The following is a 24,385-nucleotide window of genomic DNA, read 5'->3' as shown; positions in this document are numbered from 1 at the left end:
AATGTGAACCTGCCCTTTAAACTTTCTTCACACGGTCACACTCTGCAGCAGTGAAAGGGAACTGAAATTAAGTTTCCATTTACATTTTTTGTGGAAACTGGCTGTTTATTCAGCCACAGCGATACCTGGATAATGTGACATTCAGCAAAATGTGATAGAATTGAGATTATATTTGATTTTGATGTGTGAAAATATACAGTATACTGCACATGGTGTGAATGTGATGCATCCAGTTTGATGTCTCTGTTCTGAACAGACTTAATGAGCTTTGTGAGCCAGGACAGGTGCAATCAGGCAATCAGGATTCTTCAAAAGTGATTTATTATGTATACAATTAAAATAACATTTAACATAATAGCTCTAATCCTAAGTATCAGTAATATGGAAAAGGACAAAGGCGTAAAGTACAATAATATATATATAATATATGCATTACCTCAGACAGACCACTCAATATACATTAACACAATTATGAGTTACACACACCTGCTGCTACTGAAAACTGAACATGAAAACGTCCACATCATCCTCTACAGCCTCTCTCCACTGTCATATTTCACTGTTGTAGTACTTTCTGAGTCCATCAGGTGAGTCCAGCCTCTGGTTCTACTGCATCACAACAAAATCACATGAAATTTAGATGAGTTACTTCTCATAACTGTAACTATGAATTTGATGTCTGCCTGTTTTTTCCCGTTTCAGGAGGCTCCAACCTGACTGGACTTTACTCCACGTCTTCATGCTCCTCTGTGTCTTCCATCTGCAACAGCGACGACCTGCAAGTCTGAGACGTTCTCACACACAAGAGGAGAGTCCAGCTGATGGATAGAGATGACAATATAAGACTCAATGAGCCTCATTCATGCAATTTCCATACTGTTAGAAATTTCAAAATATTTTTAATAATAATGCTTCAGACTGTTGGGCCTCATTCCTCAGTCCCAACAGATTGGTGCCCCGTGTGAGGCTCCCCTGATATCAGCCTTTTTTACAATAATTATTAATCAATATTTGTTGAATTATTAATATATTTAAAATTATTGCTTTAGACTCAATGCTATGCTGACCTTTAAGGCCTGAAACATTTACATTTACATTTACATTTAAATTCACTTTACAGCTTTATGTTAATAATAAAATGTGTTCTCGTGCATTTATAAGCCAAATCATCATAACTGTATTTTAGGGTAAGTTCTGTCAATAAGGTCTCTCTCTCACCTCTATAGTCTCTACAGGTTCATTCAGTTCAGTGGTGGAGTTCAGAGTTTTCTTCTTCCTGGATTGAATACAACAAAATCAAGAAATATTTAACTAAACAGAATTCCTGACTTAAAAATCATGAAAATGTTTTAATTAGAAAATAAAAGAAGGGATGTTTCCTTTATTGTTTTACCTTATACACAGACACAAGAGAAGCAGAGGAATCAGCATCAGGACCACCAGAATCACCACGATGATATTAATTGTAATTACTGATTTCCCTAAAAATTGAGACCGACAGTAATAAGATATGGCTTATCATAACTGTAGTATACAGGTATGTGTATGGGTGTGTCTGTGTGTGTGTGTGTGTGTGTGTGTGTGTGTGTGTGTGTGTGTGTGTGTGTGTGAAGGTCAATGAACATAACTTACCTGCCACAACAGTCAGATATAAGGTGGAGTTATGACGTCCTCTTCTGTTCTGGGCTTCACAGTAATAATTCCCACTGTGTTCAGGTCTGACATCAGTGATGGTGAAGATCTGTCCTGATGCATTTGGTGAGTCTTCATTCTCCTTGTACCAGGTATAATTAGCTGCTGGGTTAGCATCACTGCTACAGGTCAGAGTCACTGAACTGCCCTCCACTATCTCACCAGTGGGAATCATTGACACAGAGGGAAGCTTTGGATCATCTGGAGGACAATGTGTATAGAGATGGATCTTTTTATTATATTTTATGAATAATGTTGGAGGAATAATGAAAAAAATGGTGTTGTCTATGTGTAGATGCTTTTAATGTGATCATAGCATCTTTCAAATAACTCTGGTGGCACACGTTTTTGTTGAAATTGTTGACAAATTGGTGTCTGCCACATTCTTTCGAACTACCAGCAGGAGGTGCCAAACTCATATATAACAAACCAACTTTATCATTATTATCCCAGAAGGAAAATGCTTTGCAGTGTGGGTTCAGCATTTAACATACACAGTAAGAAAGAAAGAAAAAAGACACATGTTGCACATTGAGGCTTTTTAGAAAACGAAGTGGCTTTCATTCATTACCAACTGTAAATTATTAAGGTTAAACTATTGTTATTACTTATGCTCGCTCCATTGTTGCAAACAAACCACAGCTGTGGTGGGAGGTTCAACTCAACTAAGTCTTATCATTTCCAACAACTTGCAGCATAAACCAATTTAGAGCTAAAGTCAGTCTACTGTATGTTGAACCTGTAGCTTTCTAACCTATAATTTTCTTGCCATCGTAGTGTTAGTAAACCTGCCTGTTGTTGCTATTTATGGTCACATAACCAATTTTGTCTTTGCTTTCCTAGAAACCATACAGTAGTTGGTTGAATGTCCCCTTTAGGTCAAATCATCCTACTCTAAGCAACTTGTAAATCCACCCTTTGCCTAAAAGATGTGTTGATGTTTTGTACTTACACTGGACATCAATGAATAGAAATGAAGAGTTGATCTGTCCATATTGATTCTCAGACTTGCAGTAGTAGATCCCTCTGTCCTCAGAGCTGATGGAGGTGAAATGAAAACTTCCTTGTTGCCCCTGAAGCACTGTTTGGTTCTCCTTGTACCAGGTATAGGTAGCTGCTGGTTTAGCATCACTGCCACAGGTCAGATTCACTGAACTGCCCTCCACTATCTCACCGGAGGGACTCACTGACACAGAGGGAAGCTTTGGAGCATCTGGAGATGTATTTACACAGAATAAATTGGCGTGTATTACAACAGTAACACATATTGTAGGTAAATATTTAGTTGTTAGTAGTTAAATGGGGCAGCATGTCAAACTGGATGTCTGACAGTTACATTCCAAAACCCAAATGTTAACATTTAACAAAACAATTCATTACAGGTTCTTCAGCATGAATGTCTGGAAAAGGGAAAGACTCAGATTACAATACCAAATTACTGGTAGAAGCAACTCAACCTTTTGAAGAGAAAGTAGGATTCACTTGATTTGACCTGCAATACTCCATTTTGAAATCAAGACACTTTGATGTATATTTATGGATTCTATAGTTAACTATTCAATTCATCAGTATATATATTACGATGCATTACACGGAAACAAATGAAGTTTCCACATTTCTTCGTATGTGGCTTCATGAGCTGCAGAAGAAATGCTGTGGAAGGAAGTCCACTGGTTCATTTTGTCACAGATCAGAGTTATTTTAATAGTTTAATGGACAGAAGCTGATTTTCTTTCTGTTATGAAGTGAATAGAAAAACAATGGCTGCCTGGGTGGTAATAAAATATATTCAAACAAAAAAGAAAAAAATGCGGCATGGTTTGGAAAGTGCTATGCAACAATATGTAAGTTTTAGTCAATTTACTACAAATTATATATAAACCACCAGTATGATCCTTTGAATAAGCTGTTTCACTCACATTTCACATCAATAAAGATGTATTCAGATGTCCTCTTCCCCAGCTGGTTCTCAGCTGTACAGTAATACTCTCCAGAGTCAGAGGACTGGATGGAGCTGAAGACAAGCTGTGGTTCTTTACTGAGAGGTTGAAGGTCTGGATTTACATTCTTCTTGTACCAGGTATAATTAGCTGCTGGATTAGCATCACTGCTACAGTTCAGATTCACTGAACTGCCCTCCAGTATCTCACCAGAGGGACTCACTGACACAGAGGGAAGCTTTGGACCATCTGGAGGACAATATGTATGGAGATGCATCTCATTAATATTTTTATGCATAATGTTGGAGGAATAATGAAGAAAATTGTGTAGAAAACTGTGTTGTGTGTGTGAAGATGCTTTTAACGTGAACATAGCATCTTTCAAATAAAACTGGTGGCACACGGTTTTGTTGAAATTGTTGACAAATTGATGTCTGCCACATTCTTTTGAACTACCAGCAGGAGGTGCCAAAGTCATATAACGAACCAACTTTATCATTATTTTCCCAGAAGGGAAATGCTTTGCATTGTGGGTTCAACATTTCACATACACAGTAAGAAAGAAAGAAAAAAGACACATGTTGCACATTGAGGCTTTTTAGAAAACGAAGTGGCTTTCATTCATTACCCTCTGTAAAATATTAAGGTTTAACTATTGTTATTACTGATGCTCGCTCCATTGTTGCAAACAAACCACAGCTGTGGTGGGAGGTTCAACTCAACTAAGTCTTATCATTTCCAACAACTTGCAGCATAAACCAATTTAGAGCTAAAGTCAGTCTACTGTATGTTGAACCTGTAGCTTTCTAAACTATAATTTTCTTGCCATCGTAGTGTTAGTAAACCTGCCTGTTGTTGCTATTTATGGTCACATAACCAATTTTGTCTTTGCTTTCCTAGAAACCATACAGTAATTGGTTGAAAGTCCCATTTGGCTCAAACCATCCTACTCTAAGCAACTTGTAAATCCACCCTTTGCGTAAAAGATGTGTCGATGTTTTGTACTTACACTTGACATCAATGAATAGAAATGAAGAGCTGATCTGTCCATATTGATTCTCAGACTTGCAGTAGTAGATCCCTCTGTCCTCAGAGCTGATGGAGGTGAAATGAAAACTTCCTCCTTGCCCTTGAAGCACTGATTGGTTCTCCTTGTACCAGGTATAATTAGCTGGTGGGTTAGCATCACTGCTACAGGTCAGAGTCACTGAACTGCCCTCAACTATTTCACCAGAGGGACTCACTGACACAGAGGGAAGCTTTGGCGCATCTGGAGATGTATTTACACAGAATAAATTGGCGTGTATTACAACAGTAACACATATTGTAGGTAAATATTTAGTTCTAAGTAGTTAAATGGGGCAGCATGTCAAACTGGATGTCTGACAGTTACATTCCAAAAGACAAATGTTTACATTTAACAAAACAATTCATCACAGGTTCTTCAGCATAAATGTCTGGAAAAGGGAAAGACTCGGATTACAATCCCAAATTACTGGTAGAGGCCAATGAACCTTTTGAAGAGAAAGTAGGATTCACTGGATTTGACCTGCAATACTCCAATTTGAAATCAAGACACTTTGATGTATATTTATTGATTCTAAGTTAACTATTTAGTTCATCAATATATATATTACGATGCATTACACAGAAACAAATGAAAGTTCCACATTTCCTCATATGTGGCTTCATGAGCTGCAGAAGAAACACTGTGGAAGGAAGTCCACTGGTTCGTTTTTCCACAAATCAGAGTTATTTTAATAGTTTAATGGACAGAAGCTGATTTTCTTTCTGTTATGAAATGAATAGAAAAACAATGGCTGCCTGGGTGGTAATAAAACATATTCAAACTAAAAAGAAAGTATGCAGCATGATTTGGAAAGTGCTGTGCAACAATATGTAAGTTTTAGTAATTTTACTACAAATTATATATAAACCACCAGTATGAACCTTTAAATAAGCTGTTTCACTCACATTTCACATCAATAGAGATGTATTCAGATGTCCTCTTCCCCAGTCGGTTCTCAGCTGTACAGTAATACTCTCCAGAGTCAGAGGACTGGATGGAGCTGAAGACAAGCTGTGGTTCTTTACTGAGAGGTTGAAGGTCTGGATTTACATTCTTCTTGTACCAGGTGTAATTAGATGCTGGGTTAGCATCACTGCTACAGTTCAGAGTCACTGAACTGCCCTCCAGTATCTCACCAGAGGGACTCACTGACACAGAGGGAAGCTTTGGACCATCTGGAGGACAATATGTATGGAGATGCATCTCATTAATATTTTTATGCATAATGTTGGAGGAATAATGAAGAAAATTATGTAGAAAACTGTTATGTATGTGAAGATGCTTTTAATGTCATTATAAAATCTTTCAAATAACTCTGGTGACACACGTTTTTGTCTAAATTGTTGACATATTGATGTCTGCCACATTCTTTTGAACTACCAGCAGGAGGTGCCAAAGTCATATAACAAACCAACTTTATCATTATTATCCCAGAGGGAAAATGCTTTGCATTGTGGGTTCAACATTTAACATACACAGTAAGAAAGAAATCAAAAATCCACATGTTGCACATTGAGGCATTTTAGAAAACGGTGTGACTTTCATTCATTACCAACTGTAAAATATTAAGGTTTAACTATTGTTATTACTGATGCTCGCTCCATTGTTGCAAACAAACCACAGCTGTGGTGAGAGGTTCAACTCAACTATGTCTTATTTCCAACAACTTGCATCATAAACCAGTTTAGAGCTAAAGTCAGTCTACTGTATGTTGAACCTGTAGCTTTCTAAACTATAATTTTCTTGCCATCGTAGTGTTAGTAAACCTGCCTGTTGTTGCTATTTATGGTCACATGACCAATCTTGTCTTTGCTTTCCTAGAAACAATACAGTAATTGGTTGAAAGTCCCATTTGGCTCAAATCGTCCTACTCTAAGCAACTTGTAAATCCACCCTTTGTGTAAAAGATGTGTCGATGTTTTGTACTTACACTGGACATTAATGAATAGAAATGAAGAACTGATCTGTCCATATTGATTCTCAGACTTGCAGTAGTAGATCCCTCTGTCCTCAGAGCTGATGGAGGTGAAATGAGAACGTCCTCCTTGCCCTTGAAGCACTGTTTGGTCCTCCTTGTACCAGGTATAATTAGCTGGTGGGTTAGCATCACTGCTACAGGTCAGATTCACTGAACTGCCCTCCACTATCTCACCAGAGGGACTAACTGACACAGAGGGAAGCTTTGGAGCATCTGGAGATGTATTTACACAGAACAAATTGGGGTGTATTACAACAGTAACACATATTGTAGGTAAATATTTAGATCTAAGTAGTTAAATGGGGCAGCATGTCAAACTGGATGTCTGACAGTTACATTCCAAAACCCAAATGTTAACATTTAACAAAACAATTCATTACAGGTTCTTCAGCATAAATGTCTGGAAAAGGGAAAGACTCGGATTACAATCCCAAATTACTGGTAGAGGCCAATGAACCTTTTGAAGAGAAAGTAGGATTCACTTGATTTGACCTGCAATACTCCATTTTGAAATCAAGACACTTTGATGTATATTTATTGATTCTAAGTTAACTATTTAGTTCATCAATATATATATTTCTGTGCATTACACAGAAACAAATGAAGGTTCCACATTTCCTCATATGTGGCTTTAGGAGCTGCAGAAGAAACACTGTGGAAGGAAGTCCACTGGTTCGTTTTTCCACAAATCAGAGTTATTTTAATAGTTTAATGGACAGAAGCTGATTTTCTTTCTGTTATGAAATGAATAGAAAAACAATGGCTGCCTAGATGATAATAAAACATATTCAAACAAAAAAGAAAGTATGCAGCATGATTTGGAAAGTGCTGTGCAACGATATGTACATTTTAGTCATTTTACTACAAATTATATATAAACCACCGGTATGAACCTTTAAATAAGCTGTTTCACTCACATTTCACATCAATAGAGATGTATTCAGATGTCCTCTTGCCCAGCTGGTTCTCAGCTGTACAGTAATACTCTCCAGAGTCAGAGGACTGGATGGAGCTGAAGACAAACTGTGATTCTTTACTGAGAGGTTGAAGGTCTGGATTTACATTCTTCTTGTACCAGGTATAATTAGCTGCTGGGTTAGCATCACTGCTACAGGTCAGAGTCACTGAACTGCCCTCCAGTATCTCACCAGAGGGACTCACTGACACAGAGGGAAGCTTTGGACCATCTGGAGGACAATATGTATGGAGATGCATCTCATTAATATTTTTATGCATAATGTTGGAGGAATAATGAAGAAAACTACGTAGAAAACTGTGTTGTCTATGTGAAGATGCTTTTAAGGTGATCATAGCATCTTTCAAATAACTCTGGTGACACATGTTTTTGTCTAAATTGTTGACAAATTGGTGTCTGCCACATTCTTTTGAACTACCAGCAGGAGGTGCAAAAGTCATATAACAAACCAACTTTATCATTATTATCCCAGAGGGAAAATGCTTAGTAGTGTGGGTTCAACATTTCACATACACAGTAAGAAAGAAATCAAAAATCCACATGTTGCACATTGAGGCTTTTTAGAAAACGGTGTGACTTTCATTCATTACCAACTGTAAGATATTAAGGTTTAACTATTGTTATTACTGATGCTCGCTCCATTGTTGCAAACAAACCACAGCTGTGGTGAGAGGTTCAACTCAACTATGTCTTATCATTTCCAACAATTTGCATTATAAACCAGTTTAGAGCTAAAGTCAGTCTACTGTATGTTGAACCTGTAGCCTTCTAAACTATAATTTTCTTGCCATCATAGTGTTAGTAAACCTGCCTGTTGTTGCTATTTATGGTCACATGACCAATCTTGTCTTTGCTTTCCCAGAAACAATATGGTAATTGGTTGAATGTCCCATTTGGCTCAAACCATCCTACTCTAAGCACCTTGTAAATCCACCCTTTGCTTAAAAGATGAGTCGATGTTTTGTACTTACACTGGACGTCAATGAATAGAAATGAAGAGTTGATCTGTCCATATTGATTCTCAGACTTGCAGTAGTAGATCCCTCTGTCCTCAGAGCTGATGGAGGTGAAATGAAAACTTCCTTGTTGCCCTTGAAGCACTGTTTGGTCCTCTTTGTACCAGGTATAAGTAGCTGCTGGTTTAGCATTACTGCCACAGGTCAGAGTCACTGAACTGCCCTCAACTATTTCACCAGAGGGACTCACTGACACAGAGGGAAGCTTTGGAGCATCTGGAGATGTATTTACACAGAACAAATTGGGGTGTATTACAACAGTAACATATATTGTAGGTAAATATTTAGTTCTAAATAGTTAAATGGGGCAGTATGTCAAACTGGATGTCTGACAGTTCCATTCTAAAACCCAAATGTTAACATTTAACAAAACTGAAATGAATAGAAAAAACAATGGCTGCCTGGATGGTAGTAAAACATATTCAAACAAAAAAGAAAAAAATGCAGCATGGCTTGCAAAGTGCTGTACAATAATATTGCAGTTTTAGTCAATTTACTATAAATTATATATAAACCACTGGTATAATCCTTTAAATAAGCTGTTTCACTCACATTTCACATCAATAACAATGTATTCAGATGTCCTCTTCCCAAGCTGATTCTCAGCTGTACAGTAATACTCTCCAGAGTCAGAGGACTGGATGGAGCTGAAGACAAGCTGTGGTTCTTTACTGACAGGTTGAAGGTCTGGATCTATATTCTTCTTGTACCAGGTGTGTTTAGCTGCTATGTTAGCATCACTGCTACAGTTCAGAGTCACTGAACTGCCCTCAGTGATTTCACCAGATGGACTCATTGACACAGAGGGAGGCATTGGAGCATCTGGAGGAGAAAACATAGTTATTCAACAGTTGAATAACTGACACAATGTAAGAAGCATATGTTAGACACAAAGTGAGGAGTGAAAGTTGATTCCCTTGTTGCTGCTCATATTAAAATCAACTATCTGTTACCTTGGATACATTTTGACATTGTGTTAGTGACATAGTTAGGTAAACTCACACACTGAAGGAGAGCTGTCCTCGTGTCCTTTCAAAGCACAGGAGACGTTGTCACCAGGATTAAACTGCCCTGAATAAAGAGAAGTTTCCTCCTTCATAACTTTCTGTCCGTTCTTGAACCAGACGTAAGAAATACGACCTGCTGGACTGCAGCTGCTGAGACATTTCAGCTTTGCCTCGGTATAAGACTGATGGACTGTTATTGTGATCACCTGCACCTGGAGAGCTGGATCTTTGAGGAAGTATCAAAAATGGCATTTGTTACCAGTAAAATACACACATACAGTCAAAATAACCTCTATAGTTCTTGTGGGTAAAATAATTTAAGATCATCCAATCAAAAGTGTAAATGGGGGAAAGTACTCAATATAATCCAATAAATTTTATGTGAAACTCTTCAACAATAACTATTCACCACTTTCACTAGTCATCAGTTTGTTTTCATCAGTACCTGTGACAGTCAGAGTTGTTCCAGGTAAACTACTCCTCCATTCAAAGCTTTGTGTTTTGAATGTGAAGTGATACTGGGCTGAATCACTCTCTCTCAGGTCAGAGATTCTCAGAGTGGAGCGTCCTCTCTCTGTTTCAAGGAACTGAACACGACCTGCATACTGGGAGTCTTCACTAAGGTCCTCAGGCTGTGAGTAATTCTGCCACTGATGACTACGTTCAGGACTGAACCAGAATGTTGATGTGATAGATTCATAACTGCTGTATGTGCAGGAAATGTCCACTGATGAGCCTCTGAAGGCACAGATGCTTCTTTCAGTATAAGTCACTCTGTGGCAGGACTCAGGAAAGATACCTGAAAGATAAAAATTAGTTCAAAACAGTACTATGATTAAAGTACTATTGTACCTATTGTTTTAGTAATAATCCTATACAAGGCTCAACAGGAAATCTTGTTTTTCACATGCATAATGTTGGTTCACCCAAAAAAACCCAATTTTCTCTCTTATTTGTGGTGTCTATACATGAAGATATATGTGGATTCATTTTTCAGTTTTTCTCTGTTTTATTCCGGTCTGTTCAGTTTCAGTTGTGTTTTGCCAGCTATAGTGTTTGGAATAAAGAGTTTTCTCGAGTACCTGCTGCCTCCAGCATTCTGCATTTGGGTCCACCTTCTGCTCCTTTCATGACAACATGTCTAAAATCTCATGGGACTGTGGTTTGGTTTTGATCCACGTCTATGCAGTGTTTGTATGACATGCTGCCCCACATTCAATTCAATTTTATTTATATAGCACCAAATCACAGCAAAAGTTATTTCGGGGCACTTTCTACATAGAGCAGTTCAAGACTGTACTCTGTTAGTTTACAGAGACCCAACAATTCCCCCATGAGCAAGCACTTGACGACAACGGCAAGGAAAAACTCCCCTTTAACAGGAAGAAACCTCAAGTAGAACCGGGCTCCAGGTGGGTACACAAACATGTACATACAAGCTATAGTACAAGAGGTTAAAGGCTCCACTAGACGTGGTTGAACAGAGACTGTGTTGTAAACTCACACACTGAAGGAGCGGGATGATGCTCAAATCCTTTTAACGCACAGGAATAGCTGTCTTCAGGAGAAAAGTACTTTTTATAAGTAGAAGATGTTGCATTCTGAATTTCCTGTCCATTCGTGTACCAGATGTAGGAAGAACCATCGAGTAGATGACAACTGCTGTGACACGTCAGCTCTCTCCAGGTAGGATAGAATACTGATCCGCTCACCTGCACCTGGAAATCTGTATATGTGAAGAAAGAATAGAAATGTTATTTATGCTCATACACACACAAACATTGACATTTCCAAGATATTAACCATTTGAAATTCACATAAGTCTTCAGATGAAAATGTTACCTGTGACAGTCAAAGTGACTCCAGGTGAACCAGTAAATCTCCCTCCTGGTTGGTTTGTTATGAACCTGAACTTGTACTCAGCTGAGTCGCTCTCTCTCAGGTCTGTGATTCTCAGAGTGCAGTCGTTCTTATCACAGTGATACTGCACACGATCTGCATACTCTGAGTCTGTTCCCAGATCCACAGGTTCATTATTACTCAATTTAGTATACCAGAATGTTCCCTTAACTTCAGTATTATTGTCATTTATTCTGGATGGGTATCTGTAGGTGCAGTTTATGTCCACTGTTGATCCTTTTAAGGTACAGATCTGAGTAGAAGTGTAAATCACTCTCCAGTCATTCTGACCCTGTACCACTGTAACACAGAGCACATCAGAAACCACAATCAGATTCATAACAAGTTAAGAATCAATTAATAAGACAAAGTGGATCATGGCATCAATATGATTTTATCTGCAGTCATTGTCATTCAAAGCTCCTCATCTTGCATCAATCTAACCAGAACTGAACTGGAATACAGTATTTTATCAGTTTTTATCATATTCTATCATTTGTTACTGCTGAGTGTTTCAGCTTTAGTCCATTCATTCTGCAAGTTTTTACTTTTGTTCCCCTTGTTTGTTGTAGTTTTTAAAAAGTTAAAGCTGAATACCTGAAATGTGTCTCTTACGTGTTATCAAACAAGTCCTTCAAACATGAAATGAGTAAAAAGACATTTAACTAACTTTTTTGAGTGGAGCAGCAGATCAGTGGTACAGCAATGTTGTTTTCACTTCATTGAAACTCACCACTTGGCGACAACAGCAAGGAAAAACTCCCCTTTAACGGGAAGAAAACTCAAGTAGAACCGGCTTTCATTGTTATTTCTAAATTATGCCTGGGTGAACACAGGTATAGAAAAGTCTAAAAGTCCTAAGATATTTATACATACTTTGAATTCATAGTACAAAGAAACAGTTTTAGATGCTGTTCACAGTTAATCTCTCTGTGCACTGACACAGAACATCGTACAGTCTGAAGGTGCAATGAAGGAACAAGAATGTATTGAACCTGTGAACATTAATGCAGTTTTACTGAACAGGATGAAAAGAAGGAAATGAAACATTAGAGAGTCTGTGCTTTTCTAGGTTAGTTTCATCTCTGTTAGTTCTTTGGTTAAGTTGCAGCTGAGGTAAGTGTGAAAATCACAGAGAAATGCAGAACATGAAGTGAGGGAAACTATTGAAAGCAGCTAAAATAAAATAGCTGACAATAAGTTTTCACAGGGAGGGGCAACTGTTATAACTGTAACAGCTAAAACAGTTGTCCAGCTCTGCAGTACAGAGTGCAAAAATTACCAAATAGATTTAAAACATCATGTTGAGATGACATTCTCAGTGCATTGCTGTACCATCATAGAACTATGTATATATGCATATGCATGTATCAAAATATATGATTCTTACAATCCATGGAGGGAGAGTGGACAAACCTTATTAGCTAGACACCTCCACCCCCACCACCCATGACGCAGACACAGCTGAACATCTTAATATCATATTATTAAAGTGTTCAGCAGTGAATATTGATGTTATTATTTTTACCATTTTGCCTTCATTCAACAGCTATAGTTTACACAGAAATAAACAGAAGTGAATGTTTGGTGTTGTAGAGTTTAAAAGTTATTCATCATACTGCATCACACATACATCAAACTTAGAAAAGTGCTGATCTGGGATATTTTATATTTACTTTCTTAAAATGACTTCATGCTGCTCTGAATAAGTGAGCTAAATGTCCTACAATGTAAATGTAGATATACAGTACCTGACACAGAGAGAAGGAAGACAACAAATCCACTCGCTGCTGTTGTTAAACTCATAGCTGCTCCTCTCATCTCTCTGTGAGGCTTCAGAGACAATAAAATACATCAAATAATGTAAACAACATGTAATAGTCATATCGGTAAACTATTCTACTTACAACAGAGAAGGACGTCTGTTAAGGTGCTCGTCCTCTGTGATCTGTGAGCAGAAGTCAGATATCAGGATGTTAAATAACTTGATTAACTTCCTCTTTCTTAGTATTATGAATATGTATGAGGAGCCAAATGACAGTGAACACATAAGTTAAAACCGAGTTTTACTGTTTTCTAAAGACTTAATATAATCTATGTTAGAGAGAATAATAGACCAGTGTTCTGACCTGTTAGTAATTTAAACAGAAAAAAGAAATAATGAGACATTGTCATTATCTTACTCTTATTAAGTGTGGACACAGTTCAGTGTCTAAAGAAAAAAAAGATGACAGGTGATGGATGTGTGACATTTGGTTTGATGCATCTCCTCACACTTCTAGTGCATGTTAAGACACTGAATACACCACCATGAGTTCAAAGAGATGTACTGTATCAGTATGGGATGTAAGAAGTCACATGCTGAGCACAATGTTTATTGTAAGTATTAAGAAACAAGTAAAAAGCAAAGTACATCAAAACATGATACAGAAATGTATGTGTAAATCAGATGACAAAATGTTTTACATCTGCAGTTGGAAACTCACTCATTCACAATCATTCTGACTGTAACACAGAGCATATCAGTGATGAAGCCTGAATCTGCAACACTGAAGCTTCACCACTAGAGGACAGTGAAACATCAGAGATACTGAATCACAACCCTGAAACAACATTTTACCATCAATCACTGATTGTTTACACACATTTAAATGTACTTTTAGTACTTTTCACTTTTTATGATTGAGTTGCATCTTAATCTGTTTACTCTTGCAATTGAATTCATTAAACATTACAGTTAGAGGTTCAGTTTCAGAAGTGTTTATTTGTTCACATTGGTGACTTTGTTGTTCAGTAGTTGAACAAACACTCACAGTTGAGGTGTCTAAGTATGAAAATGATTCAGTGATCTACAGTTGTCACTAACAAATATGGACTGTTATACTGAAAAGGCTTCATACTCAGTAAACTGCCACACATTCTGCTTCCCTGAGTGACCCCAAAGAGTTTAAATGGACTGAAAAGGAGAGAAACAGCTCACATGACAATTAAGGTCTTCTTTAATACAAACTGTGTCTGTACATCTTCATTTTAGCAACATCCCAGATCATCATTTTCTTGCTGTAATCATTCATCCTGTTCATATTAACCATAAAGATTCCTTCATAATGCACTCACAATGTAAGTGATGGGGGACAAAATCCACAGTCCTCCTTCTGTGAAAAAATGTATTTATAAGTTTATTTGAAGCCATTATGAAGCTTCAGCCATCCAAACTAGTCATATTGAGTCAATATCTTTTGTTATTGTGTTTTAGTGTAAAATTTCCTCTTTTTCTTACGATCCCTCCACTGCAGCTGAACAGGGAAACACTGTCCATCTAGACACAAAGCGGACATTTCTCACTAAAAAAAAACTGTAAGTGTAGATTATATCCACTTTTTTTGGACTAACTCAGATGTCTGAAGCCTCATATTATCTTCAGATAAACTTTTAAATATATTTTTGGTCAAAACGAGGACTGTGGATTTTGTCCCCCATCACTTACATTGTAAGAGCATTAGGACGAGATCTTCTAATGGTCAGTATGAACGGGAAGAATGATTACAGCGAGCAACACCTGTTTCACTGTTCATATGGGCACCTGACTGCTGTTTTAAGACAGACTTGAAAAAATGTGAACTTGTCCTATAAAGCTGAAACTTTCTGCATACTGTCGCCCTCTGCAGCAGTGACAGAGAACTGAAATTAAGTTTCTAATTACATTTTTTGTGGAAACTGGCTGTTTATTCAGCCACAGCGATACCTGGATAATGTGACATTCAGTAAAGTGTGATAGAACCGAGATTATGTTTGAATTTTTTAGCAACATCCCAAATCATCATTTTCTTGCTGTAATCATTCATCCTGTTCATATCAACCATAAAGATCCCTTCATAATGCACGTTCACTGTAACTTATAGAGGATAAAATCCACAGTCCTCTTTCTGTGAAAAAATGTATTTAAAAGTTTATTTGAAGCCATTATGAAGCTTCAGCCATCCAAACTAGTCATATTGAGTCAATATCTTTGTTATTGTGTTTTAGTGCCAAGTTTCCTCTTTTTCTTACAATACCTCCACTGCAGCTGAACAGGAAAACATATCCACTTTTTTTGGACTGACTCAGATGTTTGAAGCCTCATATTATCTTCATATGAACTTTTAAATATTTTTGGTCAAAATGAAGACTGGATTTTGTCCCCCATCACTTACATTGTAAGAGCATTAGGACGAGATCTTCTAATGGTCAGTATGAACAGGAATAATGATTACAGTGAGCAACACCTGTTTCAATGTTCATATAGGCATCTGACTGTTGTTTTAAGACAGACTTGAAAAAATGTGAACCTGCCCTTTAAAGCTGAAACTTTGTTCACACTGTCGCCCTCTGCAGCAGTGAAAGGGAACTGAAATTAAGTTTCTAATTACAGTTTTTGTGGAAACTGGCTGTTTATTCAGCCACAGCGATACCTGGATAACGTGTCATTCAGCAAAATGTAATCGAACCGAGATTATGTTTGAATTTGATGTGTGAAAATATACAGTATACTGCACATGGTGTGAATGTGATGCTTCTAGTTTGATACCTCTGTTCTGAACAGACTTAATGAGCTTTGTGAACCAGGACAGGTGCAAACCAGGAAGCCAATCAGGATTCTTCAAAAGTGATTTATTATGTATACAATTAAAATAACATTTAACATAACAGCTCTAATCCTAAATGTCAGTAATATGGGAAAGGATAAAGGTGTAAAGTACAATAATATAGCCTGCATTACCTCAGACAGAACACTCAATATACATAAACACAGTTATGAGTCACACACACCTGCTGCTACTGAAAACTGAACATGAAAACGTCCACATCATCCTCTAGAGCCTCTCTCTCCACTGTCATATTTCACTGTTGTACTACTTTCTGCATCCATCAGGTGAGTCCAGCCTCTGGTTCTACTGCATCACAACAAAATCACATGAAATTTAGATGAGTTACTTCTCATAACTGTAACTATGAATCTGATGTTGGCCTGTTTTTTCCCGTTTCAGGAGGCTCCAACCTGACTGGACTTTACTCCACGTCTTCATGCTCCTCTGTGTCTTCCATCTGCAACTGCGACGACCTGCAAGTCTGAGACGTTCTCACACACAAGAGAAGAGTCCAGCTGATGGATAGAGATGACAATATAAGACTCAATGAGCCTCATTCATGCAATTTGCATACTGTTAGAAATTTCAAAATATTTTTAATAATAATGCGGCCTCATTCCTCAGTCCCAACAGATTGGTGCCCCGTGTGAGGCTCCCCTGATATCAGCCTTTTTTTACAATAATTATTAATCAATAATTGTTGAATTATTGATATATTTAAAATTATTGCTTTAGACTCAATGCTATGCTGACCTTTAAGGCCTAAAACATTTACATTTACATTTACATTTAAATTCACTTTACAGCTTCATGTTAATAATAAAATGTGTTCTCGTGCATTTATAAGCCAAATTATCATAACTGTATTTTAGGGTAAGTTCTGTCGATAAGGTCTCTCTCTCACCTCTATAGTCTCTACAGGTTCATTCAGTTCAGTGGTGGAGCTCAGAGTTTTCTTCTTCCTGGATTGAATACAACAAAATCAAGAAATACTTAACTAAATAGAATTCCTGACTTAAAAATCATGAAAATGTTTTAATTAGAAAATAAAAGAAGGGATGTTTCCTTTATTGTTTTACCTTATACACAGACTCAAGAGAAGCAGAGGAATCAGCATCAGGACCACCAGAATCACCACGATGATATTAATTGTAATTACTGATTTCCCTAAAAATTGAGACTGACAGTAATAAGATATGGCTTATCAATAAATGTAGTATACAGGTATGTGTATGGGCGTGTCTGTGTGTGTGTGTGTGTGTGTGTGAAGGTCAATGAACATAACTTACCTGCTACAACAGTCAGATTTAAGGTGGAGTTATGACGTCCTCTTCTGTTCTGGGCTTCACAGTAATAATTCCCACTGTGTTCAGGTCTGACATCATGGATGGTGAAGATCTGTCCTGATGCTTTTGGTGAGTCTTCATTCTCCTTGTACCAGGTATAATTAGCTGCTGGGTTAGCATCACTGCTACAGGTCAGAGTCACTGAACTGCCCTCCACTATCTCACCAGTGGGAATCACTGACACAGAGGGAAGCTTTGGAGCATCTGGAGGACAATATGTATAGAGATGGATCTTTTTATTATATTTTATGAATAATGTTGGAGGAATAATGAAGAAAACTGTGTTGTCTATGTGTAGATGCTTTTAATGTGATCATAGCATCTTTCAAATAACTCTGGTGGCACACGTTTTTGTTGAAATTGTTGACAAATTGATGTCTGCCACATTCTTTTGAACTACCAGCAGGAGGTGCCAAACCCATGTATAACAAACCAACTTTATCATTATTATCCCAGAAGGAAAATGCTTTGCAGTGTGGGTTCAACATTTAGCATACACAGTAAGAAAGAAAGAAAAAAGACACATGTTGCACATTGAGGCTTTTTAGAAAATGGTGTGACTTTCATTCATTATCCTCTGTAAAATATAAATTTTAACTATTGTTAACTGATGCTTGCTCCATTGTTGCAAACAAACCACAGCTGTGGTGAGAGGTTCAACTCAACTATGTCTTATCATTTCCAACAACTTGCATCACAAACCAATTTAGAGCTAAAGTCAGTCTACTGTATGTTGAACCTGTAGCCTTCTAAACTATAATTTTCTTGCCATCGTAGTGTTAGTAAACCTGCCTGTTGTTGCTATTTATGGTCACATGACCAATTTTGTCTTTGCTTTCTCAGAAACAATACAGTAATTGGTTGAATGTCCCATTTGGCTCAAATCATCCTACTCTAAGCAACTTGTAAATCCGCCCTTTAACTAAAAGATGTGTTGATGTTTTGTACTTACACTGGACATTAATGAATAGAAATGAAGAGCTGATCTGTCCATATTGATTCTCAGATGTGCAGTAGTAGTCCCCTCTGTCCTCAGAGCTGATGGAGGTGAAATGAGAACGTCCTCCTTGCCCTTGAAGCACTGTTTGGTCCTCATTGTACCAGGTATAATTAGCTGGTGGGTTAGCATCACCGCTACAGGTCAGATTCACTGAACTGCCCTCCACTATCTCACCACAGGGACTCACTGACACAGAGGGAAGCTTTGGAGCATCTGGAGATGTATTTACACAGAACAAATTGGGGTGTATTACAACAGTAACACATATTGTAGGTAAATATTTAGTTGTTAGTAGTTAAATGGGGCAGCATGTCAAACTGGATGTCTGACAGTTACATTGCAAAACCCAAATGTTAACATTTAACAAAACAATTCATTACAGGTTCTTCAGCATAAATGTTTGGAAAAGGGAAAGACTCGGATTTCAATCCCAAATTACTGGTAGAAGCCAATGAACCTTTTGAAGAGAAAGTAGGATTCACTGGATTTGACCTGCAATACTCCATTTTGAAATCAAGACACTTTGATGTATATTTATGGATTCTATAGTTAACTATTCAATTCATCAGTATATATATTACGATGCATTACACGGAAACAAATGAAGTTTCCACATTTCCTCGTATGTGGCTTCATGAGCTGCAGAAGAAATGCTGTGGAAGGAAGTCCACTGGTTTGTTTTTCCACAAATCAGTTTTTTTAATAGTTTAATGGACAGAGGCTGATTTTTTTCTGTAATGAAATGAATAGAAAAAGAATGGCTGCCTGGGTGGTAATAAAACATATTCAAACAAAAAAGAAAGTATGCAGCATGATTTGGAAAGTGCTGTGCAACAATATGTAAGTTTTAGTCATTTTACTACAAATTATATATAAACCACTTGTATGATCCTTTAAGTAAGCGGTTTCACTCACATTTCACATCAATAAAGATGTATTCAGATGTCCTCTTCCCCAGCTGGTTCTCAGCTGTACAGTAATACTCTCCAGAGTCAGAGGACTGGATGGAGCTGAAGACAAGCTGTGGTTCTTTACTGAGAGATTGAAGGTCTGGATTTACATTCTTCTTGTACCAGGTGTAATTAGATGCTGGGTTAGCATCACTGCTACAGGTCAGATTCACTGAGCTGCCCTCCAGTATCTCACCAGAGGGACTCACTGACACAGAGGGAAGCTTTGGACCATCTGGAGGACAATATGTATGGAGATGCATCTCATTAATATTATTATGCATAATGTTGGAGGAATAATGAAGAAAACTACGTAGAAAAATGTGTTGTGTATGTGAAGATGCTTTTAATGTGATCATAGCATCTTTCAAATAACTCTGGTGACACACGTTTTTGTTGAAATTGTTGACAAATTGATGTCTGCCACATTCTTTTGAACTACCAGCAGGAGGTGCAAAAGTCATATAACAAACCAACTTTATCATTATTATCCCAGATGGAAAATGCTTTGCAGTGTGGGTTCAACATTTAACATACACAGTAAGAAAGAAAGAAAAAATCCACATGTTGCACATTGAGGCTTTTTAGAAAATGAAGTGGCTTTCATTCATTACCCTCTGTAAAATATTAAGGTTTAACTATTGTTATTACTGATGCTCGCTCCATTGTTGCAAACAAACCACAGCTGTGGTGAGAGGTTCAACTCAACTATGTCTTATCATTTCCAACAACTTGCATCACAAATCAATTTACAGCTAAAGTCAGTCTACTGTGTGTTGAACCTGTAGCTTTCTAAACTATAATTTTCTTGCCATCGTAGTGTTAGTAAACCTGCCTGTTGTTGCTATTTATGGTCACATGACCAATCTTGTCTTTGCTTTCCTAGAAACCATACAGTAGTTGGTTGAATGTCCCCTTTAGCTCAAATCATCCTACTCCTAGCAACTTGTAAATCCACCCTTTGCTTAAAAGATGTGTCGATGTTTTGTACTTACACTGGACATCAATAAATAGAAATGAAGAGTTGATCTGCCCATATTGATTCTCAGACTTGCAGTAGTAGATCCCTCTGTCCTCAGAGCTGATGGAGGTGAAATGAAAACTTCCTTGTTGCCCCTGAAGCACTGTTTGGTTCTCCTTGTACCAGGTATAATTAGTTGGTGGGTTAGCATCACTGCTACAGGTCAGATTCACTGAACTGCCTTCCACTATCTCACCGGAGGGACTCACTGACACAGAGGGAAGCTTTGGCGCATCTGGAAATGTATTTACACAGAACAAATTGGGGTGTATTACAACAGTAACACATATTGTAGGTAAATATTTAGTTGTAAGTAGTTAAATGGCGCAGCATGTCAAACTGGATGTCTGACAGTTCCATTCTAAAACCCAAATGTTAACATTTAACAAAACTGAAATGAATAGAAAAAACAATGGCTGCCTGGATGGTAGTAAAACATATTCAAACAAAAAAGAAAAAATGCAGCATGGCTTGCAAAGTGCTGTACAATAATATTGCAGTTTTAGTCAATTTACTATAAATTATATATAAACCACTGGTATAATCCTTTAAATAAGCTGTTTCACTCACATTTCACATCAATAACAATGTATTCAGATGTCCTCTTCCCAAGCTGATTCTCAGCTGTACAGTAATACTCTCCAGAGTCAGAGGACTGGATGGAGCTGAAGACAAGCTGTGGTTCTTTACTGATAGGTTGAAGGTCTGGATTTATATTCTTCTTGTACCAGGTGTGTTTAGCTGCTATGTTAGCATCACTGCTACAGTTCAGAGTCACTGAACTGCCCTCAGTGATTTCACCAGATGGACTCATTGACACAGAGGGAGGCATTGGAGCATCTGGAGGAGAAAACATAGTTATTCAACAGTTGAATAACTGACACAATGTAAGAAGCAAATGTTAGACACAAAGTGAGGAGTGAAAGTTGATTCCCTTGTTGCTGCTCATATTAAAATCAACTGTCGGTTACATTTTGACATTGTGTTCGTGACATATTTAGGTAAACTCACACACTGAAGGAGAGCTGTAATCCTCATGTCCTTTCAAAGCACAGGAGACGTTGTCACCAGGATTAAACTGCCCTGAATAAAGAGAAGTTTCCTCCTTCATAACTTTCTGTCCGTTCTTGAACCAGACGTAAGAAATACGACCTGCTAGACTGCAGCTGCTGAGACATTTCAGCTTTGCCTCTGTATAAGACTGATGGACTGTTATTGTGATCACCTGCACCTGGAGAGCTAGATCTTTGAGGAAGGATCAAAATGGCATTTGTTACCAGTAAAATACACACATGAAGTCAAAATAACCTTTGTAGTTCTTGTGGGTAAAATAATTTGGGATCATCCAATCAAAAGTGTAAATGGGGGAAAGTACTCAATATAATCCAAAGAATTTTATGTGAAACTCTTCAACAATAACTATTCACCACTTTCACTAGTCATCAGTTTGTTTTCATCAGTACCTGTGACATTCAGAGTTGTTCCAGGTAAACTACTCCTCCATTCAAAGCTTTGTGTTTTGAATGTGAAGTGATACTGGGCTGAATCGCTCTCTCTCAGGTCAGAGATTCTCAGAGTGGAGCGTCCTCCCTCTGTTTCAAGGAACTGAACACGACCTGCATACTGGGAGTCTTCACTAAGGTCCTCAGGCTGTGAGTAATTCTGCCACTGATGACTACGTTCAGGACTGAACCAGAATGTTGATGTGATAGATTCATAACTGCTATATGTGCAGGAAATGTCCACTGATGAGCCTCTGAAGGCACAGATGCTTCTTTCAGTATAAGTCACTCTGTGGCAGGACTCAGGAAAGATACCTGAAAGATAAAAATTAGTTCAAAACAGTACTATGATTAAAGTACTATTGTACCTATTGTTTTAGTAATAATCCTATACAAGGCTCAACAGGAAATCTTGTTTTTCACATGCATAATGTTGGTTCACCCAAAAAAACCCAATTTTCTCTCTTATTTGTGGTGTCTATACATGAAGATATATGTGGATTCATTTTTCAGTTTTTCTCTGTTTTATTCCGGTCTGTTCAGTTTCAGTTGTGTTTTGCCAGCTATAGTGTTTGGAATAAAGAGTTTTCTCGAGTAACTGCTGCCTCCAGCATTCTGCATTTGGGTCCACCTTCTGCTATTTTCATGACAACAACATGTCTAAAATCTCATGGGGCTGTAGTTTGGTTTTGATCCACGTCTATGCAATGTTTGTATGACATGCTGCACCACAAAACACTCAATTCAATTTTATTTATATAGCACCAAATCACAGCAAAAGTTATCTCGGGGCACTTTCCACATAGAGCAGGTCAAGACTGTACTCTGTTAATTTACAGAGACCCAACAATTCCCCCATGAGCAAGCACTTGGCGACAACGGCAAGGAAAAACTCCTCTTTAATGGGAAGAAACCTCAAGTAGAACCGGGCTCTAGGTGGGTACACAAACATGTACATACAAGCTATAGTACAAGAGGTTAAAGGCTCCACTAGACGTGGTTGAACAGAGACTGTGTTGTAAACTCACACACTGAAGGAGCGGGATGATGCTCAAATCCTTTTAACGCACAGGAATAGCTGTCTTCAGGAGAAAAGTACTTTTTATAAGTAGAAGATGTTGCATTCTGAATTTCCTGTCCATTTGTGTACCAGATGTAGGAAGAACCATCAAGTAGATGACAACTGCTGTGACACGCCAGCTCTCTCCAGGTAGGATAGAATACTGATCCGCTCACCTGCACCTGGAAATCTGTATATGTGAAGAAAGAACAGAAATATTATTTATGCTCATACACACACAAACATTGACAATTCCAAGATATTAATCATTTGAAATTCACATAAGTCTTCAGATGAAAATGTTACCTGTGACAGTCAAAGTGACTCCAGGTGAACCAGTAAATCTCCCTCCCGGTTGGTTTGTTATGAACCTGAACTTGTATTCAGCTGAGTCGCTCTCTCTCAGGTCTGTGATTCTCAGAGTGCAGTTGTTCTTATCACAGTGATACTGAACACGACCTGCATACTCTGAGTCTGTTCTCAGATCCACAGGTTCATTATTACTCAATTTAGTGAACCAGAATGTTCTCTCGACTTCAGTATCATGGTCATTTATTCTGGATGGGTATCTGTAGGTGCAGTTTATGTCCACTGTTGATCCTTTTAAGACACAGATCTGAGTAGAAGTGTAAGTCACTCCCCAGTCATTCTGACCCTGTACCACTGTAACACAGAGCACATCAGAAACCACAATCAGATTCATAACAAGTTCAGTATCAGTGAATAATACAAAGTCGATCATGGTACCAATATGATTTTATCTGCAGTCATTGTCATTCAAAGCTCCTCATCGTGCATCAATCTAACTAGAACTGAACTGGAATACAGTATTTTATCAGTTTATCATATTCTATCATTTGTTACTGCTGAGTGTTTCAGCTTTAGTCCATTCATTCTGCAAGTTTGTACTGTTATTCTGCTTGTTTGTCATAGTTTTAAAAAAGTTAAAGCTGAACACCTGAAATGTGTCTCTAATGTGTTATCAAACAAGTCCTTCAAACATGAAATGAGTAAAAAGACATTTAACTAATGTTTTTTGAGTGGAGCAGCAGATCAGTGGTACATGAATGTTGTTTTCATTTCATTAAACTCACCACTTGGCGATAACAGCAAGGAAAAACTCCCCTTTAACGGGAAGAAACCTCAAGTAGAACCAGCTTTCATTATGTTATTTCTAAATTATGCCTGGGTGAACACAGGTATAGAAAAGTCTAAAAGTCCTAAGATATTTATACATACTTTGAATTGACAGTATAAAGAAACAGTTTTAGATGCAGTTTACAGTTAATCTCTCTGTGCAC

At 37.7% G+C, this 24,385-nt stretch overlaps 2 protein-coding genes and 1 long non-coding RNA gene across 3 annotated transcripts; all 3 read right to left on the bottom strand.

The window, feature by feature from the left end:
* Positions 1 to 372: 372 nt before the first annotated feature.
* On the bottom strand, positions 373 to 1,477 carry LOC137180603 (uncharacterized). The gene is made up of 3 exons (XR_010928019.1): positions 1,394 to 1,477; positions 1,219 to 1,276; positions 373 to 818 (listed from the first exon to the last, which is right to left on the bottom strand). It is a non-coding gene; the product is annotated as an uncharacterized lncRNA (long non-coding RNA).
* A 6,111-nt stretch (positions 1,478 to 7,588) lies between these two features.
* Positions 7,589 to 14,915, bottom strand: LOC137180485 (B-cell receptor CD22-like). Its single transcript, XM_067585876.1, has 8 exons — positions 14,858 to 14,915; positions 11,521 to 11,877; positions 11,183 to 11,404; positions 10,124 to 10,477; positions 9,674 to 9,904; positions 9,224 to 9,493; positions 8,627 to 8,887; positions 7,589 to 7,866 (listed from the first exon to the last, which is right to left on the bottom strand). The coding sequence occupies exons 1-8, from the start codon at positions 14,913 to 14,915 to the stop codon at positions 7,589 to 7,591; spliced, it is 2,031 nt and encodes a 676-aa protein (XP_067441977.1).
* A 1,300-nt stretch (positions 14,916 to 16,215) lies between these two features.
* LOC137180192 (B-cell receptor CD22-like) lies at positions 16,216 to 23,741 on the bottom strand. The gene is made up of 12 exons (XM_067585480.1): positions 23,391 to 23,741; positions 23,053 to 23,274; positions 21,986 to 22,339; positions 21,534 to 21,767; positions 21,093 to 21,362; positions 20,497 to 20,757; positions 19,467 to 19,736; positions 18,504 to 18,764; positions 17,495 to 17,755; positions 17,285 to 17,372; positions 17,110 to 17,167; positions 16,216 to 16,720 (listed from the first exon to the last, which is right to left on the bottom strand). Exons 4-12 carry the CDS (start codon positions 21,631 to 21,633, stop codon positions 16,640 to 16,642), a joined length of 1,650 nt encoding a protein of 549 aa, XP_067441581.1. The 5' UTR covers positions 21,634 to 21,767; positions 21,986 to 22,339; positions 23,053 to 23,274; positions 23,391 to 23,741; the 3' UTR covers positions 16,216 to 16,639.
* Positions 23,742 to 24,385: the final 644 nt, after the last annotated feature.

The sequence above is a fragment of the Thunnus thynnus genome, chromosome 3 (assembly GCF_963924715.1).
Source record: "Thunnus thynnus chromosome 3, fThuThy2.1, whole genome shotgun sequence".
NCBI lineage: Eukaryota > Metazoa > Chordata > Actinopteri > Scombriformes > Scombridae > Thunnus > Thunnus thynnus.
This window is presented reverse-complemented; position numbering and strand designations above follow the sequence as displayed.

Excerpts from the sequence above, each read along its gene's own strand:
- LOC137180485 (XM_067585876.1), bottom strand. The coding sequence starts at position 14,915 with ATGTCCGCTTTGTGTCTAGATGGACAGTGTTTCCCTGTTCAGCTGCAG. Across the intron at positions 8,888-9,223 it reads CATTGTTATTGATGTGAAAT|ATGCTCCAAAGCTTCCCTCT; the intron begins GTGAGTGAAACA and ends ATACATCTCCAG. Across the intron at positions 7,867-8,626 it reads TCTATTCATTGACGTCCAGT|ATGGTCCAAAGCTTCCCTCT; the intron begins GTAAGTACAAAA and ends ATTGTCCTCCAG.
- LOC137180192 (XM_067585480.1), bottom strand. The coding sequence starts at position 21,633 with ATGAAGGAGGAAACTTCTCTTTATTCAGGGCAGTTTAATCCTGGTGAC. Across the intron at positions 17,756-18,503 it reads TCTATTCATTAATGTCCAGT|ATGCTCCAAAGCTTCCCTCT; the intron begins GTAAGTACAAAA and ends ATTGTCCTCCAG. Across the intron at positions 16,721-17,109 it reads AACCTGTAGAGACTATAGAG|CTGGACTCTTCTCTTGTGTG; the intron begins GTGAGAGAGAGA and ends TCTATCCATCAG.